Source organism: Pelobates fuscus, chromosome 3 (assembly GCF_036172605.1).
Source record: "Pelobates fuscus isolate aPelFus1 chromosome 3, aPelFus1.pri, whole genome shotgun sequence".
NCBI classification, from domain to species: Eukaryota; Metazoa; Chordata; class Amphibia; order Anura; family Pelobatidae; genus Pelobates; species Pelobates fuscus.
The window spans coordinates 380,598,277-380,620,579 of record NC_086319.1 but is presented as its reverse complement, the minus strand read 5'-3'; the positions used below and the strand labels follow the sequence as shown (position 1 = coordinate 380,620,579).

General features: G+C 43.9%; 1 protein-coding gene across 4 annotated transcripts; it reads left to right on the top strand.

Moving 5' to 3' along the window:
* The first annotated feature begins 2,296 nt into the window (after positions 1-2,296).
* Positions 2,297-21,097, top strand: PLPPR2 (phospholipid phosphatase related 2). 4 transcript variants are annotated; one of them, XM_063449564.1, is made up of 9 exons: positions 2,298-2,489; positions 2,982-3,089; positions 11,716-11,810; positions 15,828-16,016; positions 18,054-18,177; positions 18,640-18,890; positions 19,168-19,344; positions 20,266-20,387; positions 20,881-21,097. In XM_063449564.1, exons 2-9 carry the CDS (start codon positions 3,080-3,082, stop codon positions 20,984-20,986), a joined length of 1,074 nt encoding a protein of 357 aa, XP_063305634.1. In that variant the 5' UTR covers positions 2,298-2,489; positions 2,982-3,079; the 3' UTR covers positions 20,987-21,097. The 4 variants fall into 4 exon arrangements, with proteins under 4 accessions (XP_063305635.1, XP_063305634.1, XP_063305633.1 ...); XM_063449563.1 differs by having other exon boundaries at positions 2,298-2,495; XM_063449565.1 differs by lacking the exon at positions 2,982-3,089 and having other exon boundaries at positions 2,297-2,495.
* The last annotated feature ends 1,206 nt before the right edge of the window (positions 21,098-22,303 follow it).

The window sequence follows — 22,303 nt, the reverse complement described above, 5'->3', positions numbered from 1 at the left end:
GATTGTATAGCAGGAGAGGGGGTATTTTGGCTGTGTTAGGGGTGTGATTGTATAGCAGGAGAGGGGGTATTTTGGCTGTGCTAGGGGTGTGATTGTATAGCAGGAGATGGGGGTATTTTGGCTGTGCTAGGGGTGTGATTGTATAGCAGGAGAGGGGGTATTTTGGCTGTGCTAGGGGTGTGATTGTATAGTAGGAGAGGGGGGTATTTTGGCTGTGCTAGGGGTGTGATTGTATAGTAGGAGTGGGAGGTATTTTGGCTGTGCTAGGGGTGTGATTGTATAGTAGGAGTGGGAGGTATTTTGGCTGTGCTAGGGGTGTGATTGTATAGTAGGAGTGGGAGGTATTTTGGCTGTGCTAAGGGTGTGATTGTATAGCAGGAGAGGGGGGTATTTTGGCTGTGCTAGGGGTGTGATTGTATAGTAGGAGAGGGGGGTATTTTGGCTGTGCTAGGGGTGTGATTGTATAGTAGGAGTGGGAGGTATTTTGGCTGTGCTAGGGGTGTGATTGTATAGTAGGAGAGGGGGGTATTTTGGCTGTGCTAGGGGTGTGATTGTATAGTAGGAGAGGGGGGTATTTTGGCTGTGCTAGGGGTGTGATTGTATAGCAGGAGAGGGGGATATTTTGGCTGTGCTAGGGGTGTGATTGTATAGCAGGAGAGGGGGGTATTTTGGCTGTGCTAAGGGTGTGATTGTATAGTAGGAGAGGGGGTATTTTGGCTGTGCTAGGGGTGTGATTGTATAGCAGGAGAGGGGGTATTTTGGCTGTGCTAGGGGTGTGATTGTATAGCAGGAGAGGGGGTATTTTGGCTGTGCTAAGGGTGTGATTGTATAGCAGGAGAGGGGGTATTTTGGCTGTGCTAGGGGTGTGATTGTATAGTAGGAGTGGGGGGTATTTTGGCTGTGCTAGGGGTGTGATTGTATAGCAGGAGAGGGGGGTATTTTGGCTGTGCTAGGGGTGTGATTGTATAGTAGGAGAGGGGGGTATTTTGGCTGTGCTAGGGGTGTGATTGTATAGCAGGAGAGGGGGTATTTTGGCTGTGCTAGGGGTGTGATTGTATAGTAGGAGAGGGGGGTATTTTGGCTGTGCTAGGGGTGTGATTGTATAGCAGGAGAGGGGGTATTTTGGCTGTGCTAGGGGTGTGATTGTATAGCAGGAGAGGGGGGTATTTTGGCTGTGCTAGGGGTGTGATTGTATAGTAGGAGAGGGGGTATTTTGGCTGTGCTAGGGGTGTGATTGTATAGCAGGAGAGGGGGTATTTTGGCTGTGCTAGGGGTGTGGTTGTATAGTAGGAGAGGGGGGTATTTTGGCTGTGCTAGGGGTGTGATTGTATAGCAGGAGAGGGGGGTATTTTGGCTGTGCTAGGGGTGTGATTGTATAGTAGGAGAGGGGGGTATTTTGGCTGTGCTAGGGGTGTGATTGTATAGTAGGAGTGGGAGGTATTTTGGCTGTGCTAGGGGTGTGATTGTATAGTAGGAGAGGGGGGTATTTTGGCTGTGCTAGGGGTGTGATTGTATAGTAGGAGAGGGGGGTATTTTGGCTGTGCTAGGGGTGTGATTGTATAGCAGGAGAGGGGGATATTTTGGCTGTGCTAGGGGTGTGATTGTATAGCAGGAGAGGGGGGTATTTTGGCTGTGCTAAGGGTGTGATTGTATAGTAGGAGAGGGGGTATTTTGGCTGTGCTAGGGGTGTGATTGTATAGCAGGAGAGGGGGTATTTTGGCTGTGCTAGGGGTGTGATTGTATAGCAGGAGAGGGGGTATTTTGGCTGTGCTAAGGGTGTGATTGTATAGCAGGAGAGGGGGTATTTTGGCTGTGCTAGGGGTGTGATTGTATAGTAGGAGTGGGGGGTATTTTGGCTGTGCTAGGGGTGTGATTGTATAGCAGGAGAGGGGGGTATTTTGGCTGTGCTAGGGGTGTGATTGTATAGTAGGAGAGGGGGGTATTTTGGCTGTGCTAGGGGTGTGATTGTATAGCAGGAGAGGGGGTATTTTGGCTGTGCTAGGGGTGTGATTGTATAGTAGGAGAGGGGGGTATTTTGGCTGTGCTAGGGGTGTGATTGTATAGCAGGAGAGGGGGTATTTTGGCTGTGCTAGGGGTGTGATTGTATAGCAGGAGAGGGGGGTATTTTGGCTGTGCTAGGGGTGTGATTGTATAGTAGGAGAGGGGGTATTTTGGCTGTGCTAGGGGTGTGATTGTATAGCAGGAGAGGGGGTATTTTGGCTGTGCTAGGGGTGTGGTTGTATAGTAGGAGAGGGGGGTATTTTGGCTGTGCTAGGGGTGTGATTGTATAGCAGGAGAGGGGGGTATTTTGGCTGTGCTAGGGGTGTGTGATTGTATAACACTGGAGGTGGGGGTTATTTAATATAACACACGGAAGGTTGTTGTTACAGTAACCATGATGTGAATGTTGCACACTGGCTGTATGAAGCTCCTGTAGCAGTATTCTGATTGCAGTGATCGGGCTGAGATTCCCGTATCGAAGATCGCAGGTATAGGTGGGTGTTCACATCAGACAGCATATGCCGTCAGCCTACTAATGAGATGCCTACAGCTGCCTCCCTCCTCTTCCAGACCTCCATCTCCCCGTTCGCTTTCATTAAGGCATTCTTTGTTTATCCATCATCCTTCCAGCAAATTTCCCACCATTTGGCTCCATTTCTCATTTATATTTTTTCTTCCCTGCCGTTTTACTCTCTGGAGCCCATTTACTCTCTTTATTGTCTTTGTATCCGTTCGAACATTCTACCTATTCTCTATTCTTCTCTTTTCACGATTTTCATTCCCACTGCGTATCTATACCAATCTCTCCATCTTTTACTTTCCATAATCATTCTTCCCTCTATCGCTTAGAATCCACCAATTTCCTTCCCCAAATCTTTTATCTGTTACCATCTATTTTTTGCAATTTCTCATCCCTTTTCATTCTGCTTCTCCCCCTCCCACCATCCTGCTTTTTCCTTTCTCCCTCCTGTCCTTTGCAGGCTGTGATTCAGGGAGGGTACCGAAATGTCTGCCAGCTGTGTCTCCTCCCTCTGAGCTGAACCCCTGGACCGTGATTGGGAGGGAGAATATCTAGACGATGCCCACAGGTCTGTGAAAAGCTGGGGAAATGGACGGGGATAACTTTATTAACTGAAAATAAATATGATGCATTCTGCCTTTAAAATATATTTCACATATTCAATTGTATTACAGTAACCCGGCTCCTGAGTGCCTTATTACCCTGTAACATCTTATTACAGTAAACCGGCTCCTGAGTGCCTTATTACCCTGTAACATCTTATTACAGTAATCCGGCTCCGGAGTGCCTTATTACCCTGTAACATCTTATTACAGTAACCCGGCTCCTGAGTGCCTTATTACCCTGTAACATCTTATTACAGTAACCCAGCTCCTGAGTGCCTTATTACCCTGTAACATCTTATTACAGTAACCCGGCTCCTGAGTGCCTTGTTACCCTGTAACATCTTATTACAGTAACCCGGCTCCTGATTGCGATACTCCTCTAACATCTTATTACAGTAACCCGGCTCCTGGGTGCCTTATTACCCTGTAACATCTTATTACAGTAACCCGGCTCCTGAGTGCCTTGTTACCATGTAACATCTTATTACAGTGACCCGGCTCCTGAATGCGATACTCCTCTAACATCTTATTACAGTAACCCGGCTCCTGAGTGCCTTATTACCCTGTAACATCTTATTACAGTAACCCGGCTCCTGAGTGCCTTATTACCCTGTAACATCTTATTACAGTAACCAGGCTCCTGAGTGCCTTATTACCCTGTAACATCTTATTACAGTAACCCGGCTCCTGAGTGCCTTATTACCCTGTAACATCTTATTACAGTAACCAGGCTCCTGAGTGCCTTATTACATGTAACATCTTATTACAGTAACCCGGCTCCTGAGTGCCTTATTACCCTGTAACATCTTATTACAGTAACCCGGCTCCTGAGTGCCTTATTACCCCTGTAACATCTTATTACAGTAACCCGGCTCCTGAGTGCCTTATTACCCTGTAACATCTTATTACAGTAACCTGGCTCCTGAGTGCCTTATTACCCCTGTAACATCTTATTACAGTAACCCGGCTCCTGAGTGCCTTATTACCCCTGTAACATCTTATTACAGTAACCCGGCTCCTGAGTGCCTTATTACCCTGTAACATCTTATTACAGTAACACGGCTCCTGAGTGCCTTATTACCCTGTAACATCTTATTACAGTAACGCGGCTCCTGAGTGCCTTATTACCCGGTAGCATCTTATTACAGTAACGCGGCTCCTGAGCGCCTTATTACCCTGTAACATCTTATTACAGTAACCGGCTCCAGAGTGCCTTATTACCCCGTACCATTTTATTACAGTAGCCCGGCTCCTGAGCGCCTTATTACCCTGTAACATCTTATTACAGTAACCCAGGTCCTGAGCGCCTTATTACCCTGTAACATCTTATTACAGTAACCCGGCTCCTGAGTGTCTTATTACCTCGTAACATCTTATTACAGTAACCCGGCTCCTGAGTGCCTTATTACCCTGTAACATCTTATTACAGTAACCCGGCTCCTGAGTGCCTTGTTACCCTGTAACATCTTATTACAGTAACCTGGCTCCTGAGTGTCTTATTAACCTGTAACATCTTATTACAGTAACCCGGCTCCTGAGTGCCTTATTACCCTGTAACATCTTATTACAGTGACCCGGCTCCTGAGTGCCTTATTACACCTGTAACATCTTATTACAGTAACCCGGCTCCTGAGTGTCTTATTAACCTGTAACATCTTATTACAGTAACCCGGCTCCTGAGTGCCTTATTACCCTGTAACATCTTATTACAGTAACCCGGCTCCTGATTGCCTTATTACCCCGTAACATCTTATTACAGTAACCCGGCTCCTGAGTGTCTTATTACCCCTGTAACATCTTATTACAGTAACCCGGCTCCTGAGTGCCTTATTACCCTGTAACATCTTATTACAGTAACCCAGCTCCTGATTGCCTTATTATCCCGTAACATCTTATTACAGTAACCCGGCTCCTGAGTGCCTTATTACCCTGTAACATCTTATTACAGTAACCCGGCTCCTGAGTGCCTTATTACCCCTGTAACATCTTATTACAGTAACCCGGCTCCTGAGTGTCTTATTAACCTGTAACATCTTATTACAGTAACCTGGCTCTTGAGTGCCTTATTACCCTGTAAATTCTTCTAACAGTAACCCGGCTCCTGAGTCCCTTATTACCCTGTAACATCTTATTACAGTAACCCGGCCCCTGAGCGCCTTATTACCCCAGTAAGATCTTATTACAGTAACCTGGCTCCTGAGTGCCTTATTACCCCTGTAACATCTTATTACAGTAACCTGGCTCCTGAGTGACTTATTACCCTGTAACATCTTATTACAGTAACCCGGCTTCTGAGTGCCTTATTACCCTGTAACATCTTATTACAGTAACCCGGCTCCTGAGTGCCTTATTACGCTGTAACATCTTATTACAGTAACCCGGCTCCTGAGTGCCTTATTACCCTGTAACATCTTATTACAGTAACCCGGCTCCTGAGTGCCTTATTACACTGTAACATCTTATTACAGTAACCCGGCCCCTGAGCGCCTTATTACCCTGTAACATCTTATTACAGTAACCCGGCTCCTGAGTGCCTTATTACCCTGTAACATCTTATTACAGTAACCCGGCTCCTGAGTGCCTTATTACCCTGTAACATCTTATTACAGTAACCCGGCTCCTGATTGCCTTATTACCCCGTAACATCTTATTACAGTAACCCGGCTCCTTATTGCCTTATTAGCCCTACAGCATCTTATTACAGTAACCCGGCTCCTGAGTGCCTTATTACCCTGTAACATCTTATTACAGTAACCCGGCTCCTGAGTGCCTTATTACCCTGTAACATCTTATTACAGTAACCCGGCCCCTGAGCGCCTTATTACCCTGTAACATCTTATTACAGTAACCCGGCTCCTGAGTGCCTTATTACCCTGTAACATCTTATTACAGTAACTCGGCTCCTGAGTGCCTTATTACCCAGTAACATCTTATTACAGTAACCCGGCTCCTTATTGCCTTATTAGCCCTACAGCATCTTATTACAGTAACCCGGCTCCTGAGTGCCTTATTACCCTGTAACATCTTATTACAGTAACCCGGCCCCTGAGCGCCTTATTACCCCAGTAAGATCTTATTACAGTAACCTGGCTTCTGAGTGCCTTATTACCCCTGTAACATCTTATTACAGTAACCCGGCTTCTGAGTGCCTTATTACCCTGTAACATCTTATTACAGTAACCCGGCTCCTGAGTGCCTTATTACCCTGTAACATCTTATTACAGTAACCCGGCTCCTGAGTGCCTTATTACCCTGTAACATCTTATTACAGTAACCCAGTTCCTGAGTGCCTTATTACACTGTAACATCTTATTACAGTAACCCGGCCCCTGAGCGTCTTATTACCCTGTAACATCTTATTACAGTAACCCGGCTCCTGAGTGCCTTATTACCCTGTAACATCTTATTACAGTAACTCGGCTCCTGAGTGCCTTATTACCCAGTAACATCTTATTACAGTAACCCGGCTCCTTATTGCCTTATTAGCCCTACAGCATCTTATTACAGTAACCCGGCTCCTGAGTGCCTTATTACACTGTAACATCTTATTACAGTAACCCGGCTCCTGAGTGCCTTATTACCCTGTAACATCTTATTACAGTAACTCGGCTCCTGAGCGTCTTATTACCCCAGTAACATCTTATTACAGTAACCCGGCTCCTGAGTGCCTTATTACCCCTGTAACATCTTATTACAGTAACCCGGCTCCTGAGTGCCTTATTACCCCGTAACATCTTATTACAGTAACCCAGCTCCTGAGTGCCTTATTACCCTGTAACATCTTATTACAGTAACCCAGCCCCTGAGCGCCTTATTACCCTGTAACATCTTATTACAGTAACCCAGCGCCTTATTACCCTGTAACATCTTATTACAGTAACCCCGCTCCTGAGTGCCTTATTACCCTGTAACATCTTATTACAGTAACCCGGCTCCTGAGTGCCTTATTACCCTGTAACATCTTACAGTAACTCGGCTCCTGAGTGCCTTATTACCCAGTAACATCTTATTACAGTAACCCGGCTCCTTATTGCCTTATTAGCCCTACAGCATCTTATTACAGTAACCCGGCTCCTGAGTGCCGTATTACCCTGTAACATCTTATTACAGTAACCCGGCTCCTGAGCGTCTTATTACCCCAGTAACATCTTATCACAGTAACCTGAGTGCCTTATTACACTGTAACATCTTATTACAGAAACCCGGCTCCTGAGTGCCTTATTACCCTGTAACATCTTATTACAGTAACTCGGCTCCTGAGTGCCTTATTACCCAGTAACATCTTATTACAGTAACCCGGCTCCTTATTGCCTTATTAGCCCTACAGCATCTTATTACAGTAACCCGGCTCCTGAGTGCCTTATTACCCTGTAACATCTTATTACAGTAACTCGGCTCCTGAGCGTCTTATTACCCTGTAACATCATATTACAGTAACCCGGCTTCTGAGTGCCTTATTACCCTGTAACATCTTATTACAGTAATCCGGCTCCTGAGTGCCTTATTACACTGTAACATCTTATTACAGTAACCCGGTTCCTGAGTGCCTTATTACCCTGTAACATCTTATTACAGTAACCCGGCTCCTGAGTGCCTTATTACCCTGTAACATCTTATTACAGTAACCCGGCTCCTGAGTGCCTTATTACCCGGTAACATCTTATTACAGTAATCCGGCTCCTGAGTGCCTTATTACCCTGTAACATCTTATTACAGTAACCCGCCTCCTGAGTGCCTTATTACCCCGTAACATCTTATTACAGTAACCCGGCTCCTGAGTGCCTTATTACCCCGTAACATCTTATTACAGTAACCCGGCTCCTGAGTGCCTTATTACCCCCTGTAACATCTTATTACAGTAACCCGGCTCCTGAGTGCCTTATTACCCTGTAACATCTTATTACAGTAACCCGGCTCCTGAGTACCTTATTACCCTGTAACATCTTATTACAGTAACCCGGCTCCTGAATGCCTTATTACCCTGTAACATCTTATTACAGTAACCCGGCTCCTGAGTGCCTTATTACCCCGTAACATCTTATTACAGTAACCTGGCTCCTGAGTGCCTTATTGCCCCGTAACGTCTTATTACAGTAACCCGGCTCCTGAGTGCCTTATTACCCCTGTAACATCTTATTACAGTAACCTGGCTCCTGAGTACCTTATTACCCTGTAACATCTTATTACAGTAACCCGGCTCCTGAGTGCCTTATTACCCTGTAACATCTTATTACAGTAACCCGGCTCCTGAGTGCCTTATTACCCCGTAACATCTTATTACAGTAACCGGGCTCCTGAGTGCCTTATTACCCCGTAACATCTTATTACAGTAACCCGGCTCCTGAGCGCCTTATTACCATGTAACATCTTATTACAGTAACCCGGCTCCTGAGTGCCTTATTACCCTGTAACATCTTATTACAGTAACCCGGCCCCTGAGTGCCTTATTACCCTGTAACATCTTATTACAGTAGCACGGCTCCTGAGTGCCTTATTACCCTGTAACATCTTATTACAGTAACCCGGCTCCTGAGTGCCTTATTACCCTGTAACATCTTATTACAGTAACCCGGCTCCTGAGCGCCTTATTACCCTGTAACATCTTATTACAGTAACCCGGCCCCTGAGTGCCTTATTACCCTGTAACATCTTATTACAGTAACACGGCTCCTGAGTGCCTTATTACCCTGTAACATCTTATTACAGTAACCGGGCTCCTGAGTGCCTTATTACCCCGTAACATCTTATTACAGTAACCCGGCTCCTGAGCGCCTTATTACCATGTAACATCTTATTACAGTAACCCGGCTCCTGAGTGCCTTATTACCCTGTAACATCTTATTACAGTAACCCGGCCCCTGAGTGCCTTATTACCCTGTAACATCTTATTACAGTAGCACGGCTCCTGAGTGCCTTATTACCCTGTAACATCTTATTACAGTAACCCGGCTCCTGAGTGCCTTATTACCCTGTAACATCTTATTACAGTAACCCGGCTCCTGAGCGCCTTATTACCCTGTAACATCTTATTACAGTAACCCGGCCCCTGAGTGCCTTATTACCCTGTAACATCTTATTACAGTAACCCGGCTCCTGAGTGCCTTATTACCCTGTAACATCTTATTACAGTAACCCGGCTCCTGAGTGCCTTATTACCCTGTAACATCTTATTACAGTAACCCGGCTCCTGAGCGCCTTATTACCCTGTAACATCTTATTACAGTAACCCGGCCCCTGAGTGCCTTATTACCCTGTAACATCTTATTACAGTAACACGGCTCCTGAGTGCCTTATTACCCCTGTACCATCTTATTACAGTAACCCGGCTCCTGAGTGCCTTATTACCCTGTAACATCTTATTACAGTAACCCTGCTCCTGAGTGCCTTATTACCCTGTAACATCTTATTACAGTAACCCTGCTCCTGAGTGCCTTATTACCCCTGTAACATCTTATTATAGTAACCCGGCTCCTGAGTGCCTTATTACCCTGTAACATCTTATTACAGTAACCCGGCTCCTGAGTGCCTTATTACCCTGTAACATCTTATTACAGTAACCCGGCTCCTGAGTGCCTTATTACCCTGTAACATCTTATTACAGTAACCCGGCTCCTGAGTGCCTTATTACCCTGTAACATCTTATTACAGTAACCCGGCTCCTGAGTGCCTTATTACCCTGTAACATCTTATTACAGTAACCCGGCTCCTGAGTGCCTTATTACCCTGTAACATCTTATTACAGTAACCCAGCTCCTGAGTGCCTTATTACCCGGTAACATCTTATTACAGTAACCCGGCTCCTGAGTGCCTTATTACCCCTGTACCATCTTATTACAGTAACCCGGCTCCTGAGTGCCTTATTACCCTGTAACATCTTATTACAGTAACCCTGCTCCTGAGTGCCTTATTACCCTGTAACATCTTATTACAGTAACCCGGCTCCTGAGTGCCTTATTACCCCTGTAACATCTTATTACAGTAACCCGGCTCCTGAGTGCCTTATTACCCTGTAACATCTTATTACAGTAACCCGGCTCCTGAGTGCCTTATTACCCTGTAACATCTTATTACAGTAACCCGGCTCCTGAGTGCCTTATTACCCTGTAACATCTTATTACAGTAACCCGGCCCCTGAGTGCCTTATTACCCTGTAACATCTTATTACAGTAACACGGCTCCTGAGTGCCTTATTACCCTGTAACATCTTATTACAGTAACCCGGTTCCTGAGTGCCTTATTACCCTGTAACATCTTATTACAGTAACCCGGCTCCTGAGCGCCTTATTACCCTGTAACATCTTATTACAGTAACCCAGCTCCTGAGTGCCTTATTACCCGGTAACATCTTATTACAGTAACCCGGCTCCTGAGTGCCTTATTACCCCTGTACCATCTTATTACAGTAACCCGGCTCCTGAGTGCCTTATTACCCTGTAACATCTTATTACAGTAACCCTGCTCCTGAGTGCCTTATTACCCTGTAACATCTTATTACAGTAACCCTGCTCCTGAGTGCCTTATTACCCCTGTAACATCTTATTACAGTAACCCGGCTCCTGAGTGCCTTATTACCCTGTAACATCTTATTACAGTAACCCGGCTCCTGAGTGCCTTATTACCCTGTAACATCTTATTACAGTAACCCGGCTCCTGAGTGCCTTATTACCCTGTAACATCTTATTACAGTAACCCGGCTCCTGAGTGCCTTATTACCCTGTAACATCTTATTACAGTAACCCGGCTCCTGAGTGCCTTATTACCCTGTAACATCTTATTACAGTAACCCGGCTCCTGAGTGCCTTATTACCCTGTAACATCTTATTACAGTAACCCAGCTCCTGAGTGCCTTATTACCCGGTAACATCTTATTACAGTAACCCGGCTCCTGAGTGCCTTATTACCCCTGTACCATCTTATTACAGTAACCCGGCTCCTGAGTGCCTTATTACCCTGTAACATCTTATTACAGTAACCCTGCTCCTGAGTGCCTTATTACCCTGTAACATCTTATTACAGTAACCCGGCTCCTGAGTGCCTTATTACCCCTGTAACATCTTATTACAGTAACCCGGCTCCTGAGTGCCTTATTACCCTGTAACATCTTATTACAGTAACCCGGCTCCTGAGTGCCTTATTACACTGTAACATCTTATTACAGTAACCCGGCTCCTGAGTGCCTTATTACCCTGTAACATCTTATTACAGTAACCCGGCCCCTGAGTGCCTTATTACCCTGTAACATCTTATTACAGTAACCCGGCTCCTGAGCGCCTTATTACCCTGTAACATCTTATTACAGTAACCCAGCTCCTGAGCGCCTTATTACCCTGTAACATCTTATTACAGTAACCCAGCTCCTGAGTGCCTTATTACCCTGTAACATCTTATTACAGTAACCCGGCTCCTGAGTGCCTTATTACCCTGTAACATCTTATTACAGTAACCCGGCTCCTGAGTGCCTTATTACCCTGTAACATCTTATTACAGTAACCCGGCTCCTGAGTGCCTTATTACCCTGTAACATCTTATTACAGTAACCCGGCTCCTGAGTTAGTTACTGAATAAAGAGACTGTTTTGTTGTGTTACAGGTACTGTTGTTGCAAGTCGTGCCTTCCCCATGGCACCTGGAGAGCCCGAGATAAAGAGCAGTACATCTATCATCCCATGCTTCCTGTTTGTAGAGGTATTTAATTGCCCCTTACTTATACCCCATGTTATTTAATTTTCCCATCTTTCTTTTAGTGCTCTACTCCTGACTCCTCTTTCTGCTCTCTCGCTCCTTTACACTCTCTTTGCAATAATTCATGCCATCTCCGCACTCCCCCCTTCTCCCTTCATAACCCAGATTAAGTGTTTGCTACTATAATTTGTGAATTAGAGTGTAAGTAGTGGAAAGGGGAAGTGGACCGCGATGTGTACTGGTGGAGAAGCTAGAGAGAACGTGTTATACGCCAGTTTTAATGTAAAAGTGTTGGGAATAAGTGAAATGTGGTAAATTGAATTACCCATGTTTGCGTTACAGATAGCAGACCGAGACTGGATTAGAATGATGGGAGTTACAGTCTACTGTGTCTAGCCTGGTCAGAAAAGGTTGGGGAAAGTATCAACTGGGGTTAAAGGGTACATGTCTGGCAGAGATGCTCTGTTCTTCAACCACAGACCTGTATGGCCAGCAGTGGCTGCACCAGACATACCTCTTTTTAATACTCCACGCCTTTGGCCCAACACAGTTTACAACCTTTTCAAGTTTTTTTAAGATATAGACCCAATAAATTCATGCATGTAATTCATTGGAGGCATATCTACTAAACAGTAATTTCTTTGGGGGTGGGTTTGCCTATTTGGGCAGAGGGTTCCTTTAAATAATTATTGTTACTGAAGTGCTTCAGTATATTTAACTTTTTATTGGTGTGAAAAGAAACACTTAGGAGTGAAACGCAGCTTATTGAATGAATTTTTTTACTTTTACTTTATATATTTTTATTTTTTGGGAGGGATGGTGTGTGTGGAGGGTGCAGGGACGGAGTGGGGTCTGTGAAGGGAGGGGGACCGTGCAGGGGAGAAGGTATCTGCGCAGGGGAGGGAGGGGGACTGTCAGGGTGCTGAGGAGGCAGGGGTAGAGGGGATCTGTGAAAGTGCAGGGGAGGCAGGGGGAGAGGGGATCTGTGCAGGGAGTTGATCAGGGAGGCAGGAGGATCTGTGCATGGGAGGTAGGGGGAGAGGGGATCTGTGCAGAGTGCAGGGGAGGCAGGGAGAGAGGGGATCTGTGCAGGGGGAGAGTGGCGTCAGGGGGAGAGGGGAGCTGTGCAGGGAGAGGGGGGTGTCAGGGGGAGAGGAGAGCTATGCAGGGAGAGGGGGGTGTCAGGGGGAGAGGAGAGCTGTGAGGGGGGGTGTCAGGGGGAGAGGGGAGCTGTGCAGGGAGGAGGGGTGTCAGGGGGAGAGGGGAGCTATGCAGGGAGAGGGGGGTGTCAGGGGGAGAGGGGAGCTATGCAGGGAGAGGGGGGTGTCAGGGGGAGAGGAGAGCTGTGGGGGGGGGGTGTCAGGGGGAGAGGGGAGCTGTGCAGGGAGGGGGGAGAGGGGAGCTGTATAGGGAGGAGGGGGGCTGTCAGGGAGGCAGGGGGATCTATGCAGGGAAGAGCTTACCTAATGTCTCTGCCAGGCTGCTCTTCCTCTTCACTCCGCAGGACAGGAGAGCACAGGAAGTGACCTCTCTTCCCATCCTCCTGCCCCCTCTCCCTCTCTCTGTACCACATGGAGACCTGGCAAGCAGAGCAGGGTGCTGCCAGGTCTCACTCAGAAGGTGGGAGCAGGGACCTTGCCACCCCCACAAATGTGCCGCCCAGGGCGGACCCACCCCCCTTGCTACGCCACTGATGACCATTGCTGGTGTTATCACTCTTCGTAAATATATATATATATAAATCAAGCATTACATCACAGCATGAACGTTTCAGAACACGATCGAGTTAGGAATAGAGACGCGCTATAGTGCTAACCTACCTATTTTGATTCAGGCTCCCCTCACCCCCAGATTTATTTAAACAGGTACCTTTAATGCCTCGCCGTACCATTGTCGCCGCCCTGACTTCCTGATCATTAACCTTCATGATTTCTGCTAATCAAATGTTTCCCCATGGGGAAGCAAATGGCAGCACCTCTATGGGTAGCTTTTAGTGTTTCCATGCAGAGCTGAACATCAGTAATGCAATCTTTGCAGGACTAAACCTAAGGAAGTCCCTCTAGTGGCTGTGCAAGTGACAGACAATAAAGGTGGGGCTATGGAGCAGTGTAAACACTGAGTTTTCTCAGAAAAGGCAATGTTTACACACTCATCAGACTGCAGGCGACAACAAGCTAAATGCCCCAGAACAACAGCATTAAGCTGTAGTGGTTCTGATGATTATAGTATCCTTTTAAAATAACAGGTACCCCAACAGAATGAGAGAGAAACATAAACTGCTAAATAATGAATAAAGGAATGTGTGTATGAGAAAAAGGTAAGAATGTTGGAGTAAAAAAAAAAAAAAAAAAAGGATTAGCTGGGAATGGAAGATCTACCAATCAAGTGATATCCAGTACCTTGGGAAGTAGATAGGGTGTGAATGAACCAGGTGGGAGGAAATGGTACATGAATGAAGGAGAGCAGAGATCAAGCAATGTGAATGACAATGAATAGAAAAATACATACTTTAGTAGCAGAAAGTGTTTGAACAATAAATTGTATAAATATTGAGTAACCAATTATTTAGTATGAACTAACACAAAAATGGCCAGAAAACGTCCAAATTTATGAATGAGAAGTATGATAGAGGGCAAAATAAATTAAATTGAATGAGAGAGGTGCGGCAATGGCATTTCATTTACAGTAAAAGTTTGGTGCGATTTATTCAGTCTGTTGAGCTTTTTCATCTATTGCTTTTAATGGTGCCCTAACTGCAATTTCTTTCACTGATACAGCGGTTTTATTATTATAGTTATAAGGAAGGTCTCCTAGGCTGCATTCTAAGCAGTGAGTTGAGAAATTGTAGATAATTGAAGGTGAGAATTATAATATTTAAAGAAGAACTGAATGACAGAGAGAGAGAAGAAAATGATATTATTAGAAGAAAGGGAAGGTTAGATCTGATAGAAAAAAAAAGGTTTCTAAAGAGAAAGGAAAAGTGGAGTGGGAGAAAGTTCGAGGGGAATTAGAGAACAAGAAAGAGAAGAATGAGTAAATGTAACGAAAAAAAACGAACGAGTAAAGAATTAAGTAGGGCAGAATATAAAAACGTCAATAAAGGAGGAAAGTGGGCAGTTGACGGGATTATGCATAAACACAGGGGAATAAAGAAAGGGAACGGATATGGTAGCGAAATTTATGCTAAAAAAATAATATTGAGATTCAGGTGAAATATGGATAAAAAATGGATCAAGAAGAGATGTACATCACGTGGAATGAGGGTGCTGAGATGGAGGTAGGGCAGAAGGAGAGGAATTAGAAAGGAGAACTGAATCTGGGAACAATGATGAGGCATTGGAATGAAAGTGACAGACGAATGACAGAGCAAATCCACCGTGTTGGGTGGAAAGACTCGAGAAAAAGCCGAGCAGGCGGGAGAGCAGAGAAGATGACATGATGAGGAGTGACCTGTGATTGCTCCAGGCAACTCTCACTTGTTCTTCTCCAACCCCACTGCTCACATTCCTCCTCGGCATCATTTGCGTTCTCTCGCATCGAACAAAACTCTTTTGCTTTTCTTTGTTTTCCTTTCACCTTAATTATTCTCATTTGACTATTCTCTTTCACCATCTGCTCTTTTCATTAAGACTCTGTCTTTATTTTTCCACATCACCTACATAAACCCTCTTTTTCTCAATTTTCCCCCATTCCTTTTCCATTTACGTATATCTACTCTCTACTACTTATTACGCTTTATTTTATTTATTTTATTTATTTTTTCTACATGTTAATCAACTCTTTTTAATTTTTTACCATCTGTCCCATTTCTTAAAACTATCTCTTATCCTGTTTCCTCTGTCCCCATAAGCTCTCCCCCTCTTTAACCCCCAAACTCTTTACCCTTAATAATCGTCTTCTTTTACACAATCTTTCCACCCCACAATTATTTCTTATTCCACGTCTCACATTCATCTTCTCCTTTTTTACCATTTGTTAATCGTATTTCATTCCCAAACTCACACGATGCTTTACTTTCAGTTGGTTCTCATGGCTGGGACCGTCATCCTCTCATACCACTTTGAATACACGGACACCTTCCCTGTTCACACGCAAGGATTTTTCTGCTATGATTCGTCTTTATCCATGCCATACCCAGGTCCTGAGAGTGCCAGCCGGGCACCACCACGCCTCTTATACCCGCTGATCACTGTCCTACCCATCCTTACGGTAAAATATTGACACAGGGTTATTATGTATAATAGGATTAGGGAAGGGTTAAGAGTATTATTGAATTGGGTATATTATATTGCATATGTCACTTCCATCGCTTTAAGGAGGCTGTGTTTGGGGACAAATCATGTTCACCATCTGTTATATCCGCGGATTACCGTCTCACTCATCCTTACAGTAAAAGATTGGCACAGGCGTATTATGTTTAATAGGTTTAGAGTGGGATATTATAATATTGGATATGTCTCTTTTATCACTCTTAAGAGGTAGTTTTAAGGAATAAAATGTGATTACAGCTGGACCCAAGATTACCGAACATTGTTTTCTCAAGGTTCTAAAAATATTACTGCTGTGCCATGTGTAGCCAGGTTGAGGATTGGTTTGGAATGTTTTATGTCCAAAAAATGAAAACACAAGAACATTAAATAATGCTATGTAATAATAATCAACGACCTGACAATATAATGTAGCACTCAGAGGTACAGTTACCAGAAACAGAGATTTACACTCTATTCGCACAGTATGCTCTCTCGTTTCACCTTCATTTTGGTTAATTAGTTATCCCTATGGCCCAGTGTACTTTATAGGGAATAAGGTTGGAACAGTGAATCGCCTGTCTTCTTGAACTCTGAGACATTACTCTGTCTCTAAAACTAAGTAAGCAGAACGAAGTACAGCCAAGTCTGGAATAGAGGGCAGTAAGATGAACGTCGAATGACAGGTTACATATGTGGAATCTAAATAGAAAACATTAGGAATACAGCACAGTAGGATGGACGTCCAATGATAGATTAGAGATATGGAGTCAAAATGGAGAATGAAGAGTGTATAGGGTGGTAGGATGGATGTCCAATGACAGGTTAGAGATATGGAGTCAAAATGGAGAATGAAGAGTGTATAGGGTGGTAGGATGGATGTCCGATGACAGATTAGAGATATGGAGAATGAAGAGTGTATAGGGTGGTAGGATGGACGTCCGATGACAGATTAGAGATATGGAGTCAAAATGGAGAATGAAGAGTGTATAGGGTGGTAGGATGGATGTCCGATGACAGGTTGGAGATATGGAGTCAAAATGGCAAATGAAGAGTGTATAGGGTGGTAGGATGGATGTCCAATGACAGATTAGAGATATGGAGTCAAAATGGCGAATGAAGAGTGTATAGGGTGGTAGGATGGATGTCCGATGACAGGTTAGCGATATGGAGTCAAAATGAAAAATGAAGAGTGTATAGGGTGGTAGGATGGATGTCCGATGACAGGTTAGCGATATGGAGTCAAAATGGAGAATGGAGAGTGTATAGGGTGGTAGGATGGATGTCCGATGACAAGTTAGAGATATGGAGAATGAAGAGTGTATAGGGTGGTAGGATGGATATCCGATGACAGGTTAGAGATGTGAAATCAAAATAGAATACGCTGAGAATATAGGGTGTTAGGGGCAGGTCCAATGACAGGTCAAAGAAATAGAATCAAAAGAGACAACAGTACCGTGTGGTAGAATGTATGTTCAGTGACAGAATAGAGTTGGGGTGATGCTGGGTAGGGTGAAGGGGTCATAGTAATACTCACATAGAATTAATATTGGAAGCTGAAAATGGCAGAGTGGAAATGATGCAATATAGCGATTTTGTACACTAAGCCGTACTATATAGATACATACACTTTACCAACACTAATTTGTTAAGTTTGTTATGCTTTTTTCTCTGTTCGTGCGTTCTATTCGTGACAGGTAGTTCGTGGCAGGTAGTATGCTCCTCTTATACAGTAATTTAGGTTGGCTGTATTCCTTTGGCCCACAGTGTAATTCAGGGAGTCACGTGAGACCATGAGTTTATCAAAACCAATTCCCAGTTATTTTATTTAGTATTGTACATTGTCAGACCAGGGGGTTTGGTGGGAGTGGTAGGTAGGAGATAAACTGACAGCTGGTTAGCTTTATATTAGAAATAATGTTAGATGCTAATCATGGTTAGCATGGTGGAGACGTAGCGGAGCTGTATGTTTACAGAGCTCTCTTTCTGCTTGCTCCAGATCTTAATAGGAGAGGTTTCCTCTGTCCTGATCAATCCTCAATGGCGAAACAAAGAAAGGGTGATCACATGTGGTGACTGCTGCTTCTTCAACCCCCTACTGCGCCGTGTGGTCAGAATCCTGGGTGAGAACACAGCTAATTAATAATGTTAAAGAGGAACCATCACTTCCTAGGATTTTTAATATGTGGTTTACTTATCCCCTTATCCCCCACAAATATGTGTTTGTGAAGTGTGAAAAATAAAATGAAATAAATAAATCTACATTTCTGTATTAACACTAGTCCTGGATGTCCGCTCGCTTTGCATCTGTCAGTTAGCACAGAGATGGGTTATATAACAGAGAGGGCCTTTCTCCTTCCACGCATTGCGCCTGAACTGAACTGGATTGTGATTGAGTTGGTAAATGCTAAATACGCATTTCAAAGAATAGAGAACATTGTATGTAAATATTCAACACAATATTTTACTTAATTGTGTCTTGCCAGAGAAGTAATGGTTCCTCTTTGATTTAACAAATGTTGCATTCTAAAGTAGGTGAGAATAATAACTTTGTTTGTTTTCCTCCTTCCTCCTCTCTCTCCCAGGCCTGTTCTCCTTTGGTCTGTTCTGCACGGTAATCTTTGCTGGGGCCGTGCAGACTGTCACTGGTAACCAGACCCCGCACTTCCTGTCTGTGTGTCGCCCTAACTACACCGCTCTGGGCTGCGTATCGCACATCCAGTATGTGTCATCAGTATATGCTTGCACAGGAGACCCTGACCTTATCACTGAAGCCCGCAAAGCTTTTCCCTCAAAACCTGCAGCACTGGGAGCCTATGCGGCTGTTTACACCACGGTGAGATATAGGGTCACTGTCCACCATATCCACCAGTTGAGATAAAATACCAAAACTAGCTATTTCCACCTCTCATAGAACATAACTCAAGGATAAGTTGACGGCATTTCTGCAAATGATGAATAGACGTGTTTCAATAATTCTGTACTTGGATACGTAGACTAAGGGTGCAGTATTTAACCAACTGACATTTGGCCAATGAGTTGTCTACTATAGTAGAAGACCATGCACAGCACACAGTATCGGTACTTACTTACATACTCATTTGTCATCACAGATGTATGTCACTCTTGTTCTGCGGGTGAAGGGATCCCGACTGGTGAAACCCTCCCTTTGTCTGGCTTTGCTCTCCCCGTCCTGGCTTCTCTGCCTCTTACGTGTGGCTGAATATCGAAACCACTGGAGGGATGTACTTGCCGGAACTATCACTGGATCAGCCATAGCAGTTTTCCTGGTGAGAATGGTGACCACTGAGGGCTGTGTTAGACTTCCAGAGACAGTGGGGGTTATGTTTTAAAAAGTAATCTATGGTACTCAAAGTGGGGCGGTAACCATAGAAACCAGTGGAACAAGCAGGCACATTGCAGTTTGCAGAATAGACACTTATTATACATATTCCGTAGTATATACAAAACAAAATACCACCACCTTAAAACAATAAAGTGCAAGTGCAGACCTTACAGTATATTGACCTTACCCTTATATAAAGACTTAGGGTAGAATGTTCTTATATACAAATAAAAAGAAAGAAGAAAACACAATAAATGTACGGTAGGTATATGCTCACAATGTATTGATATTATATATAGATATTGTTTTGTATAAGTTAGTGGATTTTCTTTGGAAGTTCCCACAGAGTGCCACAGCTGCTGACTTTTCATTAAACCACTGAAATTTAGAATAAGGGCCACTATATACACTTATTCCATTCCATAATCCCTAGTATGTCTACGTTCAAATAAGGAAGAGCTATAGAGAATCGAGCCTGTTAGCAAAATCTGCACAGTACTTAATTCAATCACTAAACTGAACTCAGAAGCGATAAGGGTCAACATGAAATTCTATTCTTCTGCTTATTGTATAGTTGTACCTGTATCTGACCGTGCCTTATATAGAATTCTCAGTGTTCATATTTAAGACCAGTCTGTATTTGTTGTTTTGAGTATTTCTGAACTTGATAGCAAGTTAACTGCCCAATGAATGCCGCCCATGGGGACTCGGAGACTAGACAATATCCTTGCACAGTTATAGCTCTCTATTCAATCACCCTTAGGGTTTGTGGGGTACAGATTAGACTGCAAAAAGGTGATAACGTTGTAATAGCTCTCAGTGTGTATTGTTTGGAACTTGTCCTAATTTGCGTATTCAATGGCAGGTAACCTGCGTGTTGAATAACTTTGGAAGCTCCGATTCAAGACCTGAGGAAGATGAATTACCCCTGCAGGAGCCAGACGAAACCATTGATCCTGTACTGCACCATATTTCAACACATGAAAAGTTAAGTGTGGTAAAGGTAAGGGGGGGGGGGGGGGGGGGGATACCAGGAATCTAAACTAGTTATGTCTGGTATCGATAATGTTTTAAAGGTGACATGTTTCCTCGAAAAAATGATCAGTCCCACTGGGGAGAACAGAGAACAATAGCCTAATGACAGTGACATGTTTAATAGGTTAATAGGTCAGTCCCACTAAGGAGAGCAGTGACCTAATGATAGTGACATCTTAATGGGTTAAAGGGTCAGTCCACAGTGCAGAGACGTCTCATAAGATAAACTGTCTCACAACATGATGACTTACCCCACATGCATTAATCAGACATTCATGTCAGGTCTGAAAGGAATTTACAATACAAGTGAGATCCAAAGAATTTACCAAGGACCAACCTGGGCTGTAAAATCGCACAAACAGAGCATCATCTATTTAATGCAATTTGTCTGTATATATTCAATGGGTCTAATAGCTGAGCAATCTTTTCTTCCAACCTTCCACAGAGGCTTAAAGCTGCACCCGCAGATGTCACTCGATCCGCCACCTTGCCTCATTCCTGTTACTCCAGATGTCCTAATACCCTCCAACTGTATGACCAGCCAAGTGTAAAACCCTCTCACAGTCAGCGGAGGGAGATGGCTGGGGCAGGGGTTTTTCCCAATTCACCATCACACTCCTAGGGTTCTAGAAGACTCTCCGGAGCAGTGTAACGTATGCTGATCAGAATCACAGAGAAAGAACTCTATTGTACAAGTCCTATCCCGGACACATACCTGTTCTATAAAATGTGATCAGTTTAAAGGTCTGTTTCTAATTTTTAAAGGAAAAGTAATGTAATTCTCACGGTGGAACTGGAACAAGATTTACTATTGTACAAGCTCAGTTTTTTAGCTCATCACAATGGCAAAGTCACTGCTGATGCACCATGCAGATGACTTTAGTGAATAATTAGAACTCACAAATTCCCTAAAAAGAAATCTAAACCAACCGTCCATAACCCTTCCAGCCTTAACCTAACATCCAACCCTAAATCTGATGATTCCAATTAAACCCCCATATCCCCTGCTTTATCTCTTATCTGTAACTCTAACGCCCATAATTATTTGCAGAGCTGCCTAGTGCTTCCGAATTTACAGATTAAAATTATAAACAATCTATTAAGTAAACTTTAGTAAAGAACTAGATTCTGAAAGTATCTGAATGAGATCATTTTCAAAATTTTAATGTCCCTTTTGGTTGTAGCATTACCCAGGATTTATTGCCAACCAATGGCTACATAAGGATCCTAAGGCAAAATTATCTGGGTTGAGGTTGGGGCGAAATGTTTTGACTGTAGCATTAAACCCTGCTTGTTCTGACTATTCAGTAGCATTTAAAAGACAATAATCTTCCCTTTATACTTCTGGCTTCTCTTCCTGACTGACTACTTATTTTGTGTCTCTTTATATCCCTGTGACGTACGCAGGAGTCAGGACAGAGGAGGGACGTTAGGTGTTAATTATCCTTTGCATAAAATTCAGGCAGGTTGAAATATATTGTTTAAAGTTAAAAGTGCTGAAATGTTTTTAATATGTTGACATACAACATGTTTGTTAAAGCTTATTTATCTTGTTTTTTAAATTGTTTTTTTTTTTAAATTAAAACCTGTCTGTTTCTTAACTTTTTGGGATGTGTCCCATTTTCATTGTGGTGCTTCTAGTAACAGACCTGGTTATGCATACACCATATGGGATGCACAGGATTTTCCCACCCTGCACTGGGGCTAAGGCATCCAATCATTGTGAGCTCCTAGGGTATCCTCACATGGGGTATTGTTACCGGACTGCCATAGCTCAGTCATGCTGGCACCTCACTCGCGAAACACTAGAATAGTCTGGTTTCACCAAGCTCAGTAAAATCTGCTTCTTATTTTTATCTTTAATTGAC

Excerpts from the sequence above, each read along its gene's own strand:
- PLPPR2 (XM_063449564.1), top strand. Across the intron at positions 16,017-18,053 it reads CTGTCCTACCCATCCTTACG|ATCTTAATAGGAGAGGTTTC; the intron begins GTAAAATATTGA and ends TGCTTGCTCCAG. Across the intron at positions 19,345-20,265 it reads CAGCCATAGCAGTTTTCCTG|GTAACCTGCGTGTTGAATAA; the intron begins GTGAGAATGGTG and ends ATTCAATGGCAG.